The 18,846-nt window shown below is 35.5% G+C and overlaps 1 protein-coding gene across 1 annotated transcript; it reads left to right on the forward strand.

The window, feature by feature from the left end:
- The first annotated feature begins 7,357 nt into the window (after positions 1-7,357).
- LOC140803403 (calcium-dependent mitochondrial ATP-magnesium/phosphate carrier protein 2-like) lies at positions 7,358-12,536 on the forward strand. Its single transcript, XM_073159270.1, has 4 exons — positions 7,358-8,087; positions 10,893-11,666; positions 11,777-11,867; positions 11,995-12,536. The coding sequence occupies exons 1-4, from the start codon at positions 7,619-7,621 to the stop codon at positions 12,185-12,187; spliced, it is 1,527 nt and encodes a 508-aa protein (XP_073015371.1). The 5' UTR covers positions 7,358-7,618; the 3' UTR covers positions 12,188-12,536.
- Positions 12,537-18,846: the final 6,310 nt, after the last annotated feature.

The following is an 18,846-nucleotide window of genomic DNA, read 5'->3' on the forward strand; positions in this document are numbered from 1 at the left end:
TAAATATATACAAAGGTTTGTATAAGTGTGTTGTAACCAATATTCGTGATATATGAATCAAATCCTTTGTACTAGCACATTGACGTCTGTTTGAGACCGTACATAGGTTTGTTCAACCATGCAAACCAAGTTCTCTTTGCTTTTTTCCGTAAACCGTTATTGCTAGAGCATATAGATTTCTTATTCAAGATCTCCATGAAGAAATGTTGTCTTCACATCTAGCTGTTCTAAATATAGGTCAAACACCACACACATTGTCAACATTATTCTGACTGTTGTAAGAGCTGAATCTCAGAAGAAAATTTCTCATTGAAATCAATGCCTTTTTTCTGAGCATTAGTCTTTTACCACCAGTCTAGCACGATACCTCTCCACTTGGTTATTTCTATGACGCTTGATCTTATAGATCCATCTCTTACCAATAGTTTTCCTCCCTCGTGGTAGTGTAACAAAATATCAAGTTTTATTCATGTCTAACGCCACCAATTTCTTCTTGCATTTCTATCATCCACAAATACGTATCCAAGTTTTGAGTAGCCTCGTGGAAACTGGATAGCTCATCATCTTCTGATAATAGCCTCTTAGGGATACAACCTGTGTTTGCCAAATATCCAAATGAATCAGCTCCAATACATTTTTTCTTTTGATAGTAGAAGTGCTAAATTTTAATATGTGTTGTTCACTAGTAACACAGTGCTCGCAAAAGGGTAGTGACATTTATGTAAGACCCAATAGAAGCTTCCGTTCTAAGAGAATTTTCAACCTCCTTTCTGACATATGTCCGAGCCTTCTACGTCATAACACTGTTAATTATTCTCCTAAACCAATCGATGAAACATTTAGTTCCATCTCTTTGTGTATTTTTCCTAAAATTATATACATATTTGCAGCATTTTTTCGCGTTTATAACCACAAGCACACACTTTATAATTTTTAAGCTATCGTTCTCGATATGAGTTTTACACCCGATATCATCCAATTTCTCCAAGGACGAGAGATTTTTTGTCAGGCATTTCACATGTCTTACGTCATGCATGGTGCGAACAGTGTCATCAAACATTTTTATTACTGACCCCGGTGATTTATAAGACATGATCGTTTCCCATAAATACAGATCCTCTTGAGACTGGTTCATACTGTTCGAATCATTTTCTTCGAGACTTCATGTCCACGTCACTCTTGAATCCATAATCCATGTATCACAAAATTTTTTCTGCCTTCTGTAACTATTATTGCTTCGTTGAATAATATTTCTCCACCGTCTGAAATATTGGCCAGATTTTCTTGAAAACCTTTCTCGATACTCGTAAACTCTTTCTTGAAGTGCAATTTACTGCCACATTTAAAGCAGTAAATATTTTTCTTCTTATTTCTCGATTTTGGTCTACCGCATCTTTGATTCCCACTAGGGTAACGGTCCATAAATCTTCTTCTTATCATCGATAAAGTCTCTGTCTGCTTTGAATTTTCCAATCTATCTTCCTTATTCTTGCACTGAATTTATTATCCTATAACTACATTCAAGACATCGTCGAAGTTTAAAAAACTTGTGAGGATATTGTTCGTTAAATTGATAATAAGTTGATCATATAAATCTAGTTGACTTTGAAATAAAAGCTTTGTGCGTTCTTGTTCCTCTAATTATGATCCAAAGAGATCAGTTGGGCAAATAGAGTATTTAGAGTGAAGGATCGTTTGCAGAGCACCTTGAGGTGCTTCAAACAAAATATTCTCCAAGAGCTACAATAGCTTGTGTTCTAAGAATGTATACATCGATGAATTAGATCGAGTTTGATATAGAACCAAGCGAAAAACACTCGAAATAATCCTTCGTTAAGAAACACTGATATATTTGTATAACTTGTGCAGCTGAATAACCAAAAGACTAGATTAGTTTTTGCATTCATTAGTTCAATTATGGTGAGAACTGAGCTAACGGATGTTCTAACTAGTTAAATCAGTTTAAAAACAATAGTTAAAAAGTTAAATACACAAGATATATTTATGGATGTTCATAACTTCAACTGTTCTTACTAAACCCATCTACCACCTCGGGTAGGATTCACTAGAAGACTTTGATTTACTAATCTTTGTACAAACACACCCAGCTTAGGACTTACCCACTGCCTTAACTGAACTCCTAGACTAGACTGAAGACAGCACCTTCCAGTCAATACTTCTTTAATGTCTATGTAAGAAACACTACATACACAAGTTTAATATCTTTGTGCAAGAATGTATTTGAGTGGTGTGTGTGTGTGTGTTAACTGATATCTGAAAACTACCCGAAAGTTTTCTCACACACTGAGGGAAATATGCTTCTAATCTAAAGCTAATAACACGTTTAAGTGTTCTCTAGACTGGGCTGAATACTTCTCTCTTAAGCTGATATGACTTTGAAGCATGCCTTTTTTTTCTCTCTTATGTTGTATATTTATTCACTGATCTTCACCTTCTGTTTATAGATGCGAAGTTTGATCGTACAGTGAGATTCAATTATTGTATTCTTTGCATTTTGAATTTGTTCCTCGAAATTTGTCTTGTTCTTTCTGGAACACTTTTGTCTTTATGCTCTGATGCAACGTCCATTATTGTCCTTTGATTGGACAAATGTTTTTGTACCTTTGCGCACAGATGGATTCCACTTAGTTCAGCTTGTCTTGAACTTCAACTGATTGCTCCAAACCGATGTTTTGAACTGGTCTTCAGTTAGGCTGGTGAAATCAGTTGAACTGGTGATCTTCAGTTTGGCTCTTCATCAGTTGAACACTCCTTCAGCTGGCCGGACTTCTGAGGTTCTTCTGATGAACCAGCTATCAACTGAACAATCAGTTGAACTCATTTACGACACATCAGTTGAAATAGTCTAGTTTGGTTTATCAGTTGATGCTTGCAGTTAGCGTCTTCGACATCTTCAGTTTTGGCTCGTAACTGATTATTTCAGTTTCAATTATCTGCGCACTAAGGTAGATTGTTAAAAACAAACAAACAAGTTTTGTTCACACCAAAATTAAGATTGAGAACATGAAATGTTCCAACAGAGTGTTGATATGATCGATCATTAATTGATGAGGATTCCGTCATCCGAAGAGTATAAAGTCTTCTCTTTAGGAAAATCTTAGTGTGTAGATATTTGACTTTGTATATGTTTGTCAGAGTATCCCAAATAATTTTTGTCGTCTTTATCTCAAAGATACTTGATAATACTTCGTCTGGTATGGACAAGTATAAATTACCAACAACATTATCATACATCTCATTCCACTTTCCATCATCTGTCATTTCCCTCGATCTATCTCCAATAGTCACCAAGCAATTCTTTTTTCTTAAAACTGGTTGTATCTTTATTTTCCACAACATAAAATTGTTTAAATTAAACTTTGTTATCTCGTAACTGATCATTATTATGTCTACGAAAATTTAGTAGGGAACAAAATAATTTCGTCTTAATAAAAATTCTAATTTTTTTCCTGTATGGATATCAGTCCAGGCTGCAACTACATAGCATACTCAAAATTTTAAGGAATTTTAAATCAAGGTTCTGATACCATTTTTCTGTCCCAGATGCAGCATCTCGCGATACAAATATGAAAATAAAGTATAAAATTGGACACCAAGATTTACGTGAAAAACCTCTAAAAATTATAATGGTAAAAAACACTGGTAAGATGAAAATAATCCCATTATAATATTTGGTAATTACAATATCTCAAAGTGTTTCCAAAGATAGCACATTTTTTTACTGTACGATAACAATACATCACAAATATTATAGAACTAAACACTCAAAGAAGTATGCTTACAAGATGATAGGAATAAAACTCAATGAAGGGATGCCTTGAAAGAGCGGAATGATGCCTCATGTCACTGGATTTTCATTCGGATAACAAGATCCGAATTTTTCCTTATCATAATTATGACAATTCATGAATATCCGTCAACCACCATTTTCTATCATCAATTTTGTCTGTCAACCATTCACAAAAATACCTAAAGAATGATGGAAAATCAACTCTAACTCAACCATAATTAGTGCAGTTGAATTTCATACAAAAAATTAAGAAATTCCCACTAAAAAAGCTATCTTTGGTGATCCAAACAAGGGATTTCCTCTCTAGAATGAGTGGATCTCTCCTTTGTTTGGGAGATTGCAGTCTTGAAGCAGAAGCCACATTGCTTCCCAACTTGCGGGGTTTTTAATTAAATAATTCAAATACAAAAAATATATAATTTTTTTAATTTTCTAAATTATATTTTTGAACTATTTAATATTGTTATATTTCCATACGATTACATAATCGAGAGCAGTAAATACTAACCGAATAAAATCACGAAGTAAGTTTAGTTTTGCCCGAATTATATTTATCTTATCAACAATTTCTTATATTTGTTTTATCTTTGCTATTTTTTAAAAAAAATTAAATGATTATATAATTTCTAACATTAAAACTATTATAAAAAATAATTTAATTTTTTATATTTTAATATAATATCTAGAAATCCACACAAATATAACTTAATATAAAAAAGTAATATATATACATATATGCATGCGTGTTACAATTCGCTAATTATTAATAAAATATTTGAAACATTGATTTTTTCAAAATTAACTATTTTTCGAGTTATTTGCATCAAACTCTATGGTGAAACATCGAAAATTACACACTTTTTCGTGTAAAAACTAAATAAGTATGCTAGACCCTAATATTTTTTTATAAAAATTGTATAAACGCCCTCTCCACTTCCTAGAAATCTGACAAACTAAAATATTTTAATAATATCTCATATACTAATAGACGATCTAAACGTTTAAAAAGTTCGACCTTGCAGCTTCTAGTTAGCATAGATAGTGTCTGAACTAGTATAACCGATTTGGAATATAACTCGTAGAAAATTAAATTTTCTTTATAACTGTTTCGTCCGCTAGTCATTTTGATTATTGTTATATTTTATTAGTATGTCTACCATTATTTATTTATCAGTATGGGTCATGATTTTAGTTGGATTCTGTACCCATAATCTCCATTCCAATTTAGTGGCCATTAATATTATTCCACCCTCAAACAACGGACAGGAAGATAAATACTCAGAACTGTATGCCTTATTACAAAAACAAATAATGCAATAACAATTACATTTATAATATAGATTTATCCGAAATAGATTAAATCAATAGGTGTCAATTTTTTTCTTAAAAAAATTATGTCATCATGTATGAATTATAGAGAGAGGTTCATGTTTTTTCAAATGGTTTTTAAATATTTTTAGGACATTTTATATATTTTTTATGCAAAGGTTTAAGCCAAAGATATCATAGAAATAATTTGGCACAGTATATGCAAAATTAAAATAACAATCTAGATCTCCCACTCAAATAATAAATAAAACATATAAGTGATGTTTTGGCAAAAAAAATTTCAGTAGATCTCTTGTCAGACGGTCTTACGAATCTTTATTTATGAGACGAATCAACCTTAACGATATTCACACTAAAAAGTAATAAATTTTCATGGATGACCCAAATAAGATATTCGTCTCACAAAATACGACCCGAGAGACCGTCTCACACAAATTTTTGTTTTTTTTTATACCAAAACTTCAACTTTGAATATTTTAATATATAAGATATGTAAATCCTAAAAAAAAACCTTAAAAAGTGAGATTTCATTTATAATTATCAATGCAATTGTTTCATTTAAAAATTTTATGTGTAGTTTTTATTTTGATTGTTTGAATAATTGAAATTCAAGGCATCGAAACTTTTTTCATGATAAAAATTTGGTATAATACATTTGGATATGCTTAGCGTGGGAACAACAGTTAGTTTTGACTTTAATTTAAAATTTTAAAATGGTTCAACTTGCATAAGGAAGACCTTTTTAAAAAGGACTTGAAAATTTTCTAAGAAGAATTATGAGTTTGAGCCTCTAACATAAAAAAGAAATCTACAAAACTGTGTTTTATTCTATCTCCAAACTAGTTGGTTCTATTTCAGATAAATAAATTTCAAGTGTACAAAAAAAAAAAAAAAATCAGGTGCTAGTCAATTTTAAAATAAATCGTTAAACAACGTCGATGTCTAAACGCGGTCCCAGAACATGACATGAAATTTCTAGTTCGAAATCCAATTATAACAAAATACATCCCCAACTAAAAACGTAGCAAGAACAACAAAAATAATATACTATCACTGTGGTGTGAATACCTCTATCTCCTTATTTGAAAAGTGGATATACATCTAACAATTGTGCCAAAGCCCCATGAATTCGAGCTAACTGTAATTAACAAGTATATTTTTTTAGATGATCTCACGAATCTTTATCTGTGAGACGAGTCAACCTTACCGATATTCATAATAAAAAATAATACTCTTAGCATAAAAAATATTACTTTTTCATGGATGACGACCCAAATAAGATATACATCTCATAAAATACGATCCGGGAGACCGTCTCATACAAGTTTTTACCATAATTAATATAAAATATCCATCTATTTTATTCTGCGTGTAAAATATGCTCCAAAATTTTTTTACGCACATCATTTTCCAACACACGATTTAAAAATTAAATCTTAATTAATAAATTGACCTTTGGTCCATCGTTGACTGGTTCCGCAGCATTTTTTTATTACAAAAACAAAAGTTTGAATAAAGCAAACGTACTTGATCTTTTTCCAAATCAAGACGTGACATTATTATCAAAATAATAACCTATATTTAAATGGACAAAAAAAATCTTTTGACTGAATAATATGGTGATATGAAACTCGATTCATAAAAATAATATTTTGTATATTGTATAAAAAAATAAATATTTTTTTATATTTCAAATATGAATCATGCATATAAATAAAGTGAAATTGAATTAAAAAGAAATATAATTTTTTTAATAATAATTTGGGAGAGGTGGTTCACTTGTCACGAGGGGAATGGTTAAATTAATAAAACGAAGAAACACGTGTTGTTAACGTGCAACTACCTCCTCACTTGTCAAAGGGCAAACGACACACACGCATAAAATTTTTGAATGTTGATGTTCTCGACCCATTGTCAAAACGATGTGCTCACTATTAGTTTATAAGATAAAAATTTGTGTGAGACGATTTCATGGATAAATATTTTGTGAGACAGATCTCTTATTTGAGTGATTCATGAAAAAATATTATTTTTTATGATAAAGGTATTACTTTTTTTATTGTGAATATCGGTAAGATTGATCCGTCTCACAAATAAAGATTCGTGAAACCGTCTCATTATACACCTACTTCATCTACAAACTTGAGATTTTGTAAACAAAGCATATATTTGAGAATTCAAACTGTCCACGTAGTAAGTACGCATGTTTTTGATGCTATTCGCTTCTTCATAAAACGGAGCTCCAAGTGACAGTCCGGGTCACTTCCTCGGGTCTTCCTACAAGAGAAGATCCTTTCCAAATATTCCCCTTTCCTTCTCCATTATCAAACCCAGTCTTCACTTCAATATACACAACACGCAGGCACCCCAGCTCGCTCCACAGATCTGTAAAACTCCGTAATTTTTCGAAGCATGCAGTGAGAAAAATCCCCTTGATTCTGTTTCATCTGTACCAATTCCTTTTCGTAGAGATTATTCATGTCTGGAGTAGTGGCGAGGAATGCGAATTCGCAGGAATCAGCTGCGGCAACAATGGATACTGGGCAGAAGGACTCGAAAAACCGCCGTGGGCCCTGCAACCCGGTCTCGAAACCCGGGCCCGTATCGCTGGATCACGTGCTGTCCGCCTTGAGAGAGACCAAGGAGGAGCGGGATTCGAGAATCCGGACTTTGTTCGGTTTCTTCGACACGAATAATGTGGGGTATTTGGATTATGCGCAAATCGAGAAGGGGCTTTCGGCGATGCAAATCCCCGCGGATTACAAGTTCGCCAAGGAGCTGATCGAGGTCTGCGATGCGAATCAGGATGGGAGGGTTGATTATCAGGAGTTTAGAAAGTATATGGATGATAAGGAGCTGGAATTGTACATGATTTTTCAGGCGATTGACGTGGAGCACAATGGATGTATTCTACCTGAGGAGTTGTGGGATGCTCTAGTCAAGGCTGGTAAATATATTGGCTCTACTTTGGTATTTGTACCCTTTCCCGTTTAAAAACATGATCGATTGCATTTGAGAATTTGTATTTCCTGGTTGGTATTTTTGATTTGTGACAGTAAAGAGTTGAATTAATTTACAATGGCATGTAAAATTCGTGAAGTTACTTTTCTCTTGACTGAAAGTGATCTGAATGGTTATCCTGTGCTGGGAATTTTGTGTATCCATCCCATCTATTCTCTTTGTTGAACGCATGCATCGCTTCTTAATGTGATCTTTGCATAAAAATGTCAGTCACAGGAGCAGAGGCATGCCTTCTATTAGAGTAATGATGAAGTCCCATTGCTTGTAGAATGCCACTTCAACTACACTGAATTCATTTGTAACGCATGAAGGTTTGTGCTTGAATCAATTCTGTGGCGTTCACTGTGCTGTAGAAAACATGAACAATACCAAATCAAGATGATCTTGGATTATAATATGCTACCTTGTTGTCTTGTCCACCATGTAGAAATATTTTTGCAGTGCACTGACGCAGATTTGGCTTTTTTAGTTTCTCATGATCTAATTTGTATTGTGCTGACCATAAATCTTCTTGTCCTGTTTTGGGAGCTTGGCACCATAGATTTGTAGAAATACTTCTGTTGGGGCGTTCATAATGAAACAAGCCTTTATCACGAACTATAAGATAGTATTAATCTGCATTTGCTCATATAATTTTTCTATTTTTTCTAGCTCTTTTCTCTCAAATCCAGGTAATACACAAGATATTTCAGTACCTTTTTCTTTCCCCTGTGTTTGATCGGAGTACGTGTCACTGGAGGCCATTTTCCTTTCCATTTTTTATTGCTTTCTGGCAGAATTTCTTTGAATATATCTCTCTCTTTTTTTGTCCTCCATATGAACCCCGAAGATGTTATAATTCACTGAAATGGAATTTCTGAAGAGTAAAAGTTGAATTGTGAAAGACTTCTGTTCAATGAATGTATGTGATAGTCTATCTTTTGTGCATTCTGATTTCCAATGTGGAGTACAAGCAGCTGTATTCTTATTTCTTACGATGAATTACATGCGTAGAGATTTTTATGATTTGTTTAATGTTGTAATTATCTGTGTTGGTGGTATTTTTATCTCTTCTCTGTTCCCTCTTTCCAACATGTTTAAATTAGCAAATCCATTCGCCAGAACTTGTTTTCTCTAAACCACCATCGCGTTTTTCTTGTTTTTTATACATTCGAAATTGCATATGAATATACTTGGATACACTCAGAAACACGGTGAAAGAATGCAATGTTAATGAGAGAGCAGAGGAAATTATTTTCTGTCATTGTACTCCAAGATGGAGACAAATATTATGCCACTGCATCCATGGTTCTTATATTGTTGAAGGATAATAAGTTCAAACATAAATTGATTAATGGATGCTGTTTTTTAAGTTAGAACTGTTAATCAATGGTAAAGGCGGGACATACAGATTTCCTATGTTTTTGGAAGTTGAAGTACAGATATTGGAAAATCTAAGTAAGTTGGCATCATGATTAATGAATGGATTCATGAATGCGCATATGTGTGCAAGAAGAGATTGTTTATTTTTCCATGATCAACTTCATATGGCATATAGTAACTATTTGAACCTTGTTTAGACTAGGATTCTTGTGTAAGAACCTTCTGAGTAATGGCAATTCTAGAGATGAGGCATATGCTATGACTGTAAAAGCTCTTGAATATAATTTAGTTGTAAAGATGCATTGGATCTTCTTCTATTTTTCTTGCCCCTTGGATCTGATAAATAACTTATTCACTGTTCATAGTTAATTGTCAAATATACATGGTTTATAGTTTTTAGATTTATCTTGATGTTTGATAGTATTTTATGCCATTTGTTTGTGACAGCTTAACAAAAACAAATTATTCAATTCTCTGATAATATTATTTTTTTGATGTCATGGGGTAGTCTCTTCTCCAATTTATATTATTTCTCCTAATTCACATTCTATCTTCCCTCTTGTAGTCCTTTTCACATATTTACTGGAAGCGTGAGTCACATTAAGGATCATAGATAACCGCAGAGTTTAGGCGCAAAGTTCAAGGCAAGACGTGTGGCATATTGAAGTCGAGTGCTAAAAGGAATGATTTTATAGAATCTGAGTATTTGTAGAGAATTTTATCATGTATACTTAGCAAAACAACATTAAAATTAAAACTTTAGTCTATAAGCCAATACGAATATATATTATATTTCATTCCATTTTGGATTTACTAAGCTTACAAATAAGGTGTTCTTGAGCCCTAAAAGAGCACCATGACTTGAGCTTTATGGTTAAGGTCTGCCCTTTGCTTGTATCGAGGTGCAAGGGCTGAGCATGGCTGAGCTTTGAGCCTAGGTGCCTGCCTTATGGGCTTTTAATAATTATGCTCAGTTATATATAATTTAGAATGGTTCTTCATTTTTTTTCAATGTTATGTAGGGCACCTTTGACTGTTATAAAAAGTGACCAATATCTCCCTCATATGTTTATAATTTGACCTTTTTAAACTCACTGTTGTAGTCGCTGTGCTAGTTGTTTTTGAATGATAAAGTTAGTCTATATCTCGTGGCTGGTTGGTTAATGCTGTTTTCTTAGTTAACCTTTTACTCTGTTATTTAGTTATTATTGGTTTCTTTGCATGCTTAGCGTATAAAGTCCTGATAATTTTCTTTATGGTTGTGAGATGTCTTGTTTTCACCTCTTTGATGAATCCTTTTATAGTTCTGATTTTCCTCAATATTTTTGGATTGGTTCATCTTATAAGCCATGGCAGCTTGTTTTTGCAGGGATAGAACTTGATGATGATGAACTTGCCAGTTTTGTTGAGCATGTTGACAAGGACAATAATGGAATTATAACTTTTGAAGAGTGGAGAGATTTTCTTCTGCTTTATCCACATGAAGCTACCATAGAAAACATATATCGATACTGGGAAAGGGTATATCTTGTAGATATTGGTGAACATGCTGTAATTCCTGAAGGCATCAGCAAGCATGTTGATGCCACCAAGTATTTGATCGCGGGAGGGGTTGCTGGAGCCGCTTCTCGTACCGCAACGGCACCGCTTGATCGCCTTAAGGTTAATTTACAAGTTCAGACTACACGTGTTTCAATTGTTCCTGCAATTCAAAACATATGGAAGGATGGTGGCCTCTTAGGTTTTTTTCGGGGTAATGGGATAAATGTGTTGAAGGTTGCACCTGAAAGTGCCATCAAGTTTTACACCTATGAAAAGTTGAAGACCGTCATTGGAGATGCTAACGGGGATGTAGGAACTGCGGGTCGACTTGTTTCCGGTGGGTTGGCTGGAGCCGTGGCACAAACCTCTATCTACCCAATGGATCTCGTCAAAACTCGGTTACAAACTTATGTTTGTGAAAGTGGGACTGTTCCAAATATTGCGAAATTATCAAAAGATATTTGGATTCAGGAAGGACCTCGAGCCTTATATAGAGGATTGATCCCGTCTCTTCTTGGAATTATTCCTTACGCTGGAATCGACTTAGCTGCCTATGAGACCTTGAAAGACATGTCCAGGAAATATATTCTTCAGGATGGTGGTATGGTGTTAGCTACTTCTCCTTTTCTATTTGATTGGACCAAGTTAAGTCTTCGTTCCCTCATATGCATCACGATCACTGAAATAGTTAATAATTTAAATATCATGCAGAACCCGGCCCTCTTGTGCAACTCAGTTGTGGGACGATTTCAGGAGCCCTTGGAGCAACCTGTGTTTACCCCCTACAGGTGGTAAGAACAAGGTAATGAGCACAAATCATCAGCCACTTTTGTCCATGGGCGAAAAATTTAGTGATAGAAACCACTATTGTCCATGCATAAAGAAACGTAGTACCTTGTTTGTATTAATTCATAAGAGTTATTTTTCAGAATGCAAGCTTATCGTGCCACCAAAGGCGCCGCTGACAGTAGCATGTCAGGTGTATTCTTGAGAACATATCGGGTTGAAGGTTTTAGGGGATTCTATAAAGGTATTTTTCCGAATCTTCTCAAAGTCGTACCGTCAGCCAGCATCACATATCTGGTTTACGAAGCCATGAAAAAGAGCCTGGATCTTGATTAGGAGATGCTCTCTCTCTCTGCTAGGTGGCTAGATGGTCGAAACCGAGTCGATGATGATGATAAAATAAATTTATTTTGTGAACTGGCGATCAGTTAATTCTTGGGATTATACTCTAGAATTTGATTCTTGCTTGAGATAACTACCATACATGGAGTTATCTTCAAGGGATTGATTGACTCACTAACTAGTTGAGAGATGTAAGGATGTTTCACAATGTCTCTATGTTGAGTGATACTAGGTGATTGTTGTATACTTTTGCCACACCGGTATATATGTGCACAGCAAATACCAAACCTGCGGAAAACTGTCATTTTTTGCTATATTAATAATATTCTGCTGAATTTTCCTCGATGTCTTAAAGTTTGTGTTGAACACGATATCAAGTTTGTATGGATAAACAGCCGATGGGGAAAAAAGGAGGAGATTTTGTAGTAATTTTCAGATTAAAAGAAGTTGCATTTAAAAAAAATTGAATACCCACATTTTTAAAGAAATATTTTATTTTGAATTTCTTTTTTTCAAAATATTCTTATATATCTTCTTAAATCTCCATTTTATCCAAACTATTTAAATTCTAATTTTATCATTTTGTTTTTTAATCAAATTTAAAATATGATTTTGTTTTATCTTTTATATTAAAATATTAAAAACAAAAATATTATTATTTTATTTTTAAAATTGTTAACTATAGTTTTTTAATCAATATTTTATATACACACATTAAAAGTAATAATAAATATTTTTTCACCAAAAAACTTAATTTTTTCTAAATATAAATTTAAAATAGATTTATTTTTAAAAATATTAAAATTATATGACTATATATATATATATATATATATATATATATATATATATATATATATATATATATATATTTAAAATAAAACATCAAATTTTACAAAATTATAAAACAATTTATAAAATGTAAGAATTTATAAAATACCAAACAACCTCTAAGAATAATGTTTAGCCTACACAAAAAGAGAATACACTACAAAAAATAAAAATAAAAAAATTAGCGAAGGTCAAAACCGTCGCTAAAAGGTTAAAGCGACGGTTTTAACGACGGTTTGGTCGTCCGTAACAAAAGTTACCGTCGCATTCATAAAACGACGGTTTACAAACCGTAGCATATTATAGCGACGATATTATTAAACAAGAACGTCGTTTACCGTCGCTTAATATAGCGACGGTTTTTAAAAAACCGTCGCTATAATAAGCGGTGGTAAAACAAAAAACCGTCGCTTAATATAGCGACGGTGTTTCATAAAAATCGAACCTGATGTGCGCGAAGATATTAAATTTACGCAAAAATTAATGTATTAAATTTACACAGATAAACAAACTACTTCGCAAAAATTAAAATCATAAATCATGTTAAATTTTTTGTAAAAAAAAAAAGCTTTAAAACCTGATGTTGCACGATGACATGCAATTCTACATAACGCTGAGAAATCACACCGAATAGCAAATCTACAAAATAAATACGAAATAGTTAGTACAAAATTAAAAACCGAAACTCCGAAAAATTTATAGAGATTCGTTACTACTAGAGATAGGCGAAAATCGATTAAGAAAAATGTTCGCGAACCTCGGTATATATAGAATTATAACGACGGGCTAGGAGTAAACCGTCGCTATTGGCGACAGTTACATCTTAAACCGTCGCTAATAGCGACAACATATTTATTAACCGCCGCCGATTTGGATCGGCGACGGTTTACGTTTAACCGTCGCCGATTTAGATCGGCGACAATTTAGAATTAACCGTCGCCTTATATTGCGACGGGTTATAATACTGTCGCTTATATTAGCGACAGTTGTTCAAAAAACCGTGGCTACAATAGCGACGGTTGTCTATAAACCGTTGCTAAAGAAGCGAGGTTTTTTGGACACCGTCGCTTATTTTGATGAGCGGATAAACCGTCGCAATATTAGCGACCGTTTATGTTAAACCGTCGCTACAATAGCGACGGGTAATGTTAAACCGTCGCTAAAAGAGCAACGGTTAAGATTAAACCTGTGGGGACCCGGGCTCTAATTCTTTTTCTTGGGATTACATGGATTGTTATTAAAAACGTGGGTCAAATTTTTGCTTTTTACATTACATCTAATGTAAACAAACCAGCATGAGTTCTTTATTTAAATACAACATACAAACATCAAATACATGTATTGTTCTGTATGTTTTCCCTAACCAGTAATAAAGGACAGTACATAATAAAAGACGACTACTGGTCCATCTGCTACGCCCGAGATCTCCACGCTAACACGATCATCTCTGTCTCGACCCAAATCCTGCCCCACCTGTTGTTATGCACACATACAGACATAACAACAGCCGGAAAACCGGTGAGAACACATCCCAGTATAAACATGTGAACATGCATATAAATACTATAAAACATGAAACATGCTGATATGAATGTCATTCATATAAAATCATGAAATGCGAGCCTAATCATGTCTAGATGCGACTCGACTAAAACTCTAGGGATCCCGGTGTGAATAAGACGATCTATCACCTACCCTCCCAATCGGGGTGACGGTACGTCTTATTCCTAGACTTCGGCCTGATCTGTATCCACGTCTACAATAGGGGGGTGATTTTCCCCTAAGCTGGGATAGAACCGAACGTCTAGAAGTCTGCCTGATCTCCAGACTGTCCTATCTTAATGCATGAATACAAAATCTGTAAACAAGCATAATCATCTAATGCAATGTAACATGATCTGTAAACAAAGCATAATAAGAATTGAATACAAGTTCTAATAATCATCTAATGCAATGTAACATGATCTGTAAACAAAGCATAGCGAGATTTGCATACAAGATCTATAAACAAATCTATAATAATACCTATATCAAGATATAAACAATAAAACTCGTATGTGATTTTGGTTGGGAAACTCAAATGTGATCTCATTTGAGTCGTGATTCCCCAAAACAAAGCATGTAGTATACCTTTCGTCGTAGAATTGCTGTTACAGTCGTGAAGATGAATCTGCAATAGAAATGACTCTTAACACTTCTACTTCTACTGAGAGCTCGTAGGAATGACTCTAAACTGAGACCTCGCGTCTCTATTTATAGACAATGATCGGAAGATCCGATCCACTTCGGACGCTCCGATCTGACACACTTCGGACGCTCCGAACTCACTTCGGACGTTCCGAATCCTGCATGTCTTCCACGTCTCTAGCCAACTGTCTCGGATGATCCGAACTACGATCGGTCGATCCGAACTCTGCATGCCATCCATGTGTCCAGCCACCTGGCTCGGACGCTCCGAACGCCGATCGGACGATCCGAACGCATCGGACGATCCGATCCTGGTTCGGTCCTTCCGGTCTCACCGAAATATAAATAATCCAACATTCTCGATATCGGTCAATCTAATCTCAATAGATATCATTTCTTATTTCTTATGGTTATGTACAATCTTCACAACATATCTATGAATTCGTACATGTCAATCATTGCTCTGGGCATTACATTTCTCCCCCTCTAAGACAGAAGTTCGTCCTCGAACTGAAGTAACCATACAAAGTATCTAAAACAGTTTGATAATCTAAAACTGAATACATACTCATATCATATAAATAACTCGGGGTGTTTCTGCCTCATGTTTTCTTCCGTTTCCCACGTCGCTTCCTCAATGCCATGTCGACTCCACTGAACTTTCACAAGTGGAATGGTCTTTGTTCTGAGCTGTTTGTCCTTTCGATCAAGAATCTGTATCGGTCGTTCTATATAGCTCAAGGTTTGATCAAGTTCAGCTTCGTTCGGTTGAATAACATGAGAAACATCTGGCATATATCTGCGTAACATTGATACATGAAATACGTCATGTATTCCGGATAAAGAAGGAGGAAGAGCAAGTCGATAAGCTCGATCGCCAATCTTTTCAAGAATCTCGTAAGGACCAATGTATCGAGGCGATAGTTTCCCGCGTTTGCCAAATCGAACAACACCTCTGAATGGAGAAATCTTCAAGAATACTCTATCTCCTGCCTCAAATACTAATGGTCTACGTCGGATGTTGGCGTATTTTGCTTGTCGATCTTGTGCTGTCTTCATTCTCTTCTGAATAAGTTTCACCTTCTCTGTCATGTCACGAATCATATCTGGCCCAAGTTCTGGTACTTCTGAAACATCATCCCAATATAGCGGAGATCTGCACCTCTTGCCATACAAAGCTTCAAACGGTGCCATCTCAATGCTTGTTTGATAGCTATTATTGTACGAGAATTCGCAAAGAGGTAGGGAATCTTGCCAACTAATGCCAAAATCTAGCACGACGGCTCTCAACATATCCTCTAATGTCTGGATAGTCCGTTCTGACTGTCCGTCTGTCTGAGGATGGTAAGCAGTGCTAAGGTGTAAGGTCGTACCTAACGCCTGCTGTAAACTGTGCCAGAAGTGTGAAGTGAATCGTGGATCACGATCTGATACGATAGACTTCGGCACTCCATGCAATCTGACTACCTCACGAATATAAATCTCCGCCATCTGATCCTGTCTATACGTCATTCTATAAGGGATGAAACAAGCAGATTTGGTCAATCTGTCAATAATGACCCAAATCGCATCGCAACCTCTGGATGATCGAGGTAACTTCGTCACGAAATCCATGGAAATGTGGTCCCATTTCCATTCTGGAATGGATAAACTCTGAAGTAAACCCCCCGGCTTCTTCCTCTCGGCCTTCACCTGTTGGCAGTTCAAGCATTTAGACACAAATTCGGCAATGTCTGACTTCATTTGCTTCCACCAGAACTGTGTCTTCAAGTCATTGTACATCTTTCTGCCACCAGGATGAATGCTGAACCGACTACAATGTGCCTCTGTCAGAATCTGCTGCCTCAAATCTGCAACATCTGGCACAACTAGACGGTTATTCACGTACAACACATGATCTCGTACCTGATATTCTGATACATGCCCTGATCTGACCATTTGGATTGATCTTTGCACATTCTGATCAGTTCTTTGTGCTTCCTTAATCCTCATAATCAAATTGGGCTCAACTTGGATCGTAAAAAGTCGTAGTGGCTTACTATCTGTATCAAATTCTAATCCAGATGTACAGCAATTTTCAACTAACTTGTTAACACCTATCGTCGATAAGGACAAAGAACATACCTTACGACTCAAGGCATCGGCTGCTGCATTTGACTTTCCTGGATAATATTTGATTTCACAGTCAAAGTCCTTCAGAAGATCTAGCCATCTACGTTGCCTCATATTCAATTCTGATTGAGAAAATAGGTACTTTAAGCTCTTGTGATCGGAAAAGATCTCAAATTTCTCGCCATAGAGATAATGACGCCAAATCTTTAATGCAAACACGATAGCCGCCAATTCAAGATCATGAATGGGGTATCGAACTTCATGTGGCTTCAATTGTCTCGAGGCGTATGCGATCACATGACCTCGCTGCATAAGAACACATCCCAAACCTCTATGAGAAGCATCACAATATACAACAAAATCACCTGTACCTGAAGGTATCGTCAATACTGGAGCACTGGTCAGCCTTTTCTTCAATTCAACAAAGCTAGACTCACACTCCTCTGACCAAACAAATGGTGCATTCTTTTGTGTTAATTGAGTTATTGGTTTTGCAATACTGGAGAAATCTTTGATAAATCTTCTGTAGTATCCGGCTAAGCCCATGAAACTGCGTATTTCTGGTACAGAAGTCGGTCTCGACCAACTAATCACAGCTTCCACTTTACTCGGATCAACAGAAATACCATCTCCAGAAATGATATGTCCTAAGAAGACAACTCTATTCAACCAAAACTCACACTTTGACAATTTAGCATACAGTCGTTCGTTTCTCAACGTCTGCAACACAATTCTGAGATGCTCTGCATGCTTATTTCTGTTCTTCGAATACACCAAAATGTCATCAATGAAGACAATCACAAATTCATCTAGATATCTCTGAAACACTTGGTTCATCAAGCCCATAAATACCGCAGGAGCATTTGTTAAACCAAAAGGCATGACAATAAATTCGTAATGTCCATACCTGGTTCGAAACGCTGTCTTTGGTATGTCTATATCTCGAACTCTGAGCTGATGATAACCAGAACGTAAATCAATCTTAGAATAGACCGAGGATCCCTGCAACTGATCAAATAGGTCATCGATCCTAGGCAAAGGATATTTATTCTTGATCGTTGCCTTGTTCAACTGCCGGTAATCGATACACAACCGCATCGACCCATCTTTCTTTCGCACGAACAGCACCGGAGCGCCCCAAGGAGATACACTAGGTCTGATATATCCCTTGGCTAGAAGATCTTCTAATTGTGCTTTCAATTCTTTGAGTTCGATGGGTGCCATCCTATATGGAGCTCTCGAAATAGGTACGGTACCTGGCGCAAGTTCAATGCTGAAATCTATCTCACGAACCGGAGGTAATCCTGGGATCTCATCTGGAAAAATATCTGGAAATTCCCGTACTACTGGCAGATCTGCCAATGCCGGGCTCGACTTCTGCATATCTACAGCATAAACAAAGAAACCATCCGCTCCTTTCTGTAACAGTCTGTTCATAGTAAGAGCCGAAATCAAGGGAATCCGAGATCTGGAACCCTTCCCGTAGAATTTCCACTCGTCTGTCATCTCGGGTCTGAATCTGA

This window comes from Primulina eburnea, chromosome 10 (genome assembly GCF_022965805.1).
Source record: "Primulina eburnea isolate SZY01 chromosome 10, ASM2296580v1, whole genome shotgun sequence".
NCBI classification, from domain to species: domain Eukaryota; kingdom Viridiplantae; phylum Streptophyta; class Magnoliopsida; order Lamiales; family Gesneriaceae; genus Primulina; species Primulina eburnea.

Bases quoted from the DNA above. Each gene is read 5' to 3' on its own strand.
- LOC140803403 (XM_073159270.1), top strand. From the start codon at position 7,619: ATGTCTGGAGTAGTGGCGAGGAATGCGAATTCGCAGGAATCAGCTGCG. The intron at 8,088-10,892 runs GTAAATATATTG...TTGTTTTTGCAG, and splicing joins GGATGCTCTAGTCAAGGCTG to GGATAGAACTTGATGATGAT. The intron at 11,868-11,994 runs GTAATGAGCACA...GTTATTTTTCAG, and splicing joins CTACAGGTGGTAAGAACAAG to AATGCAAGCTTATCGTGCCA.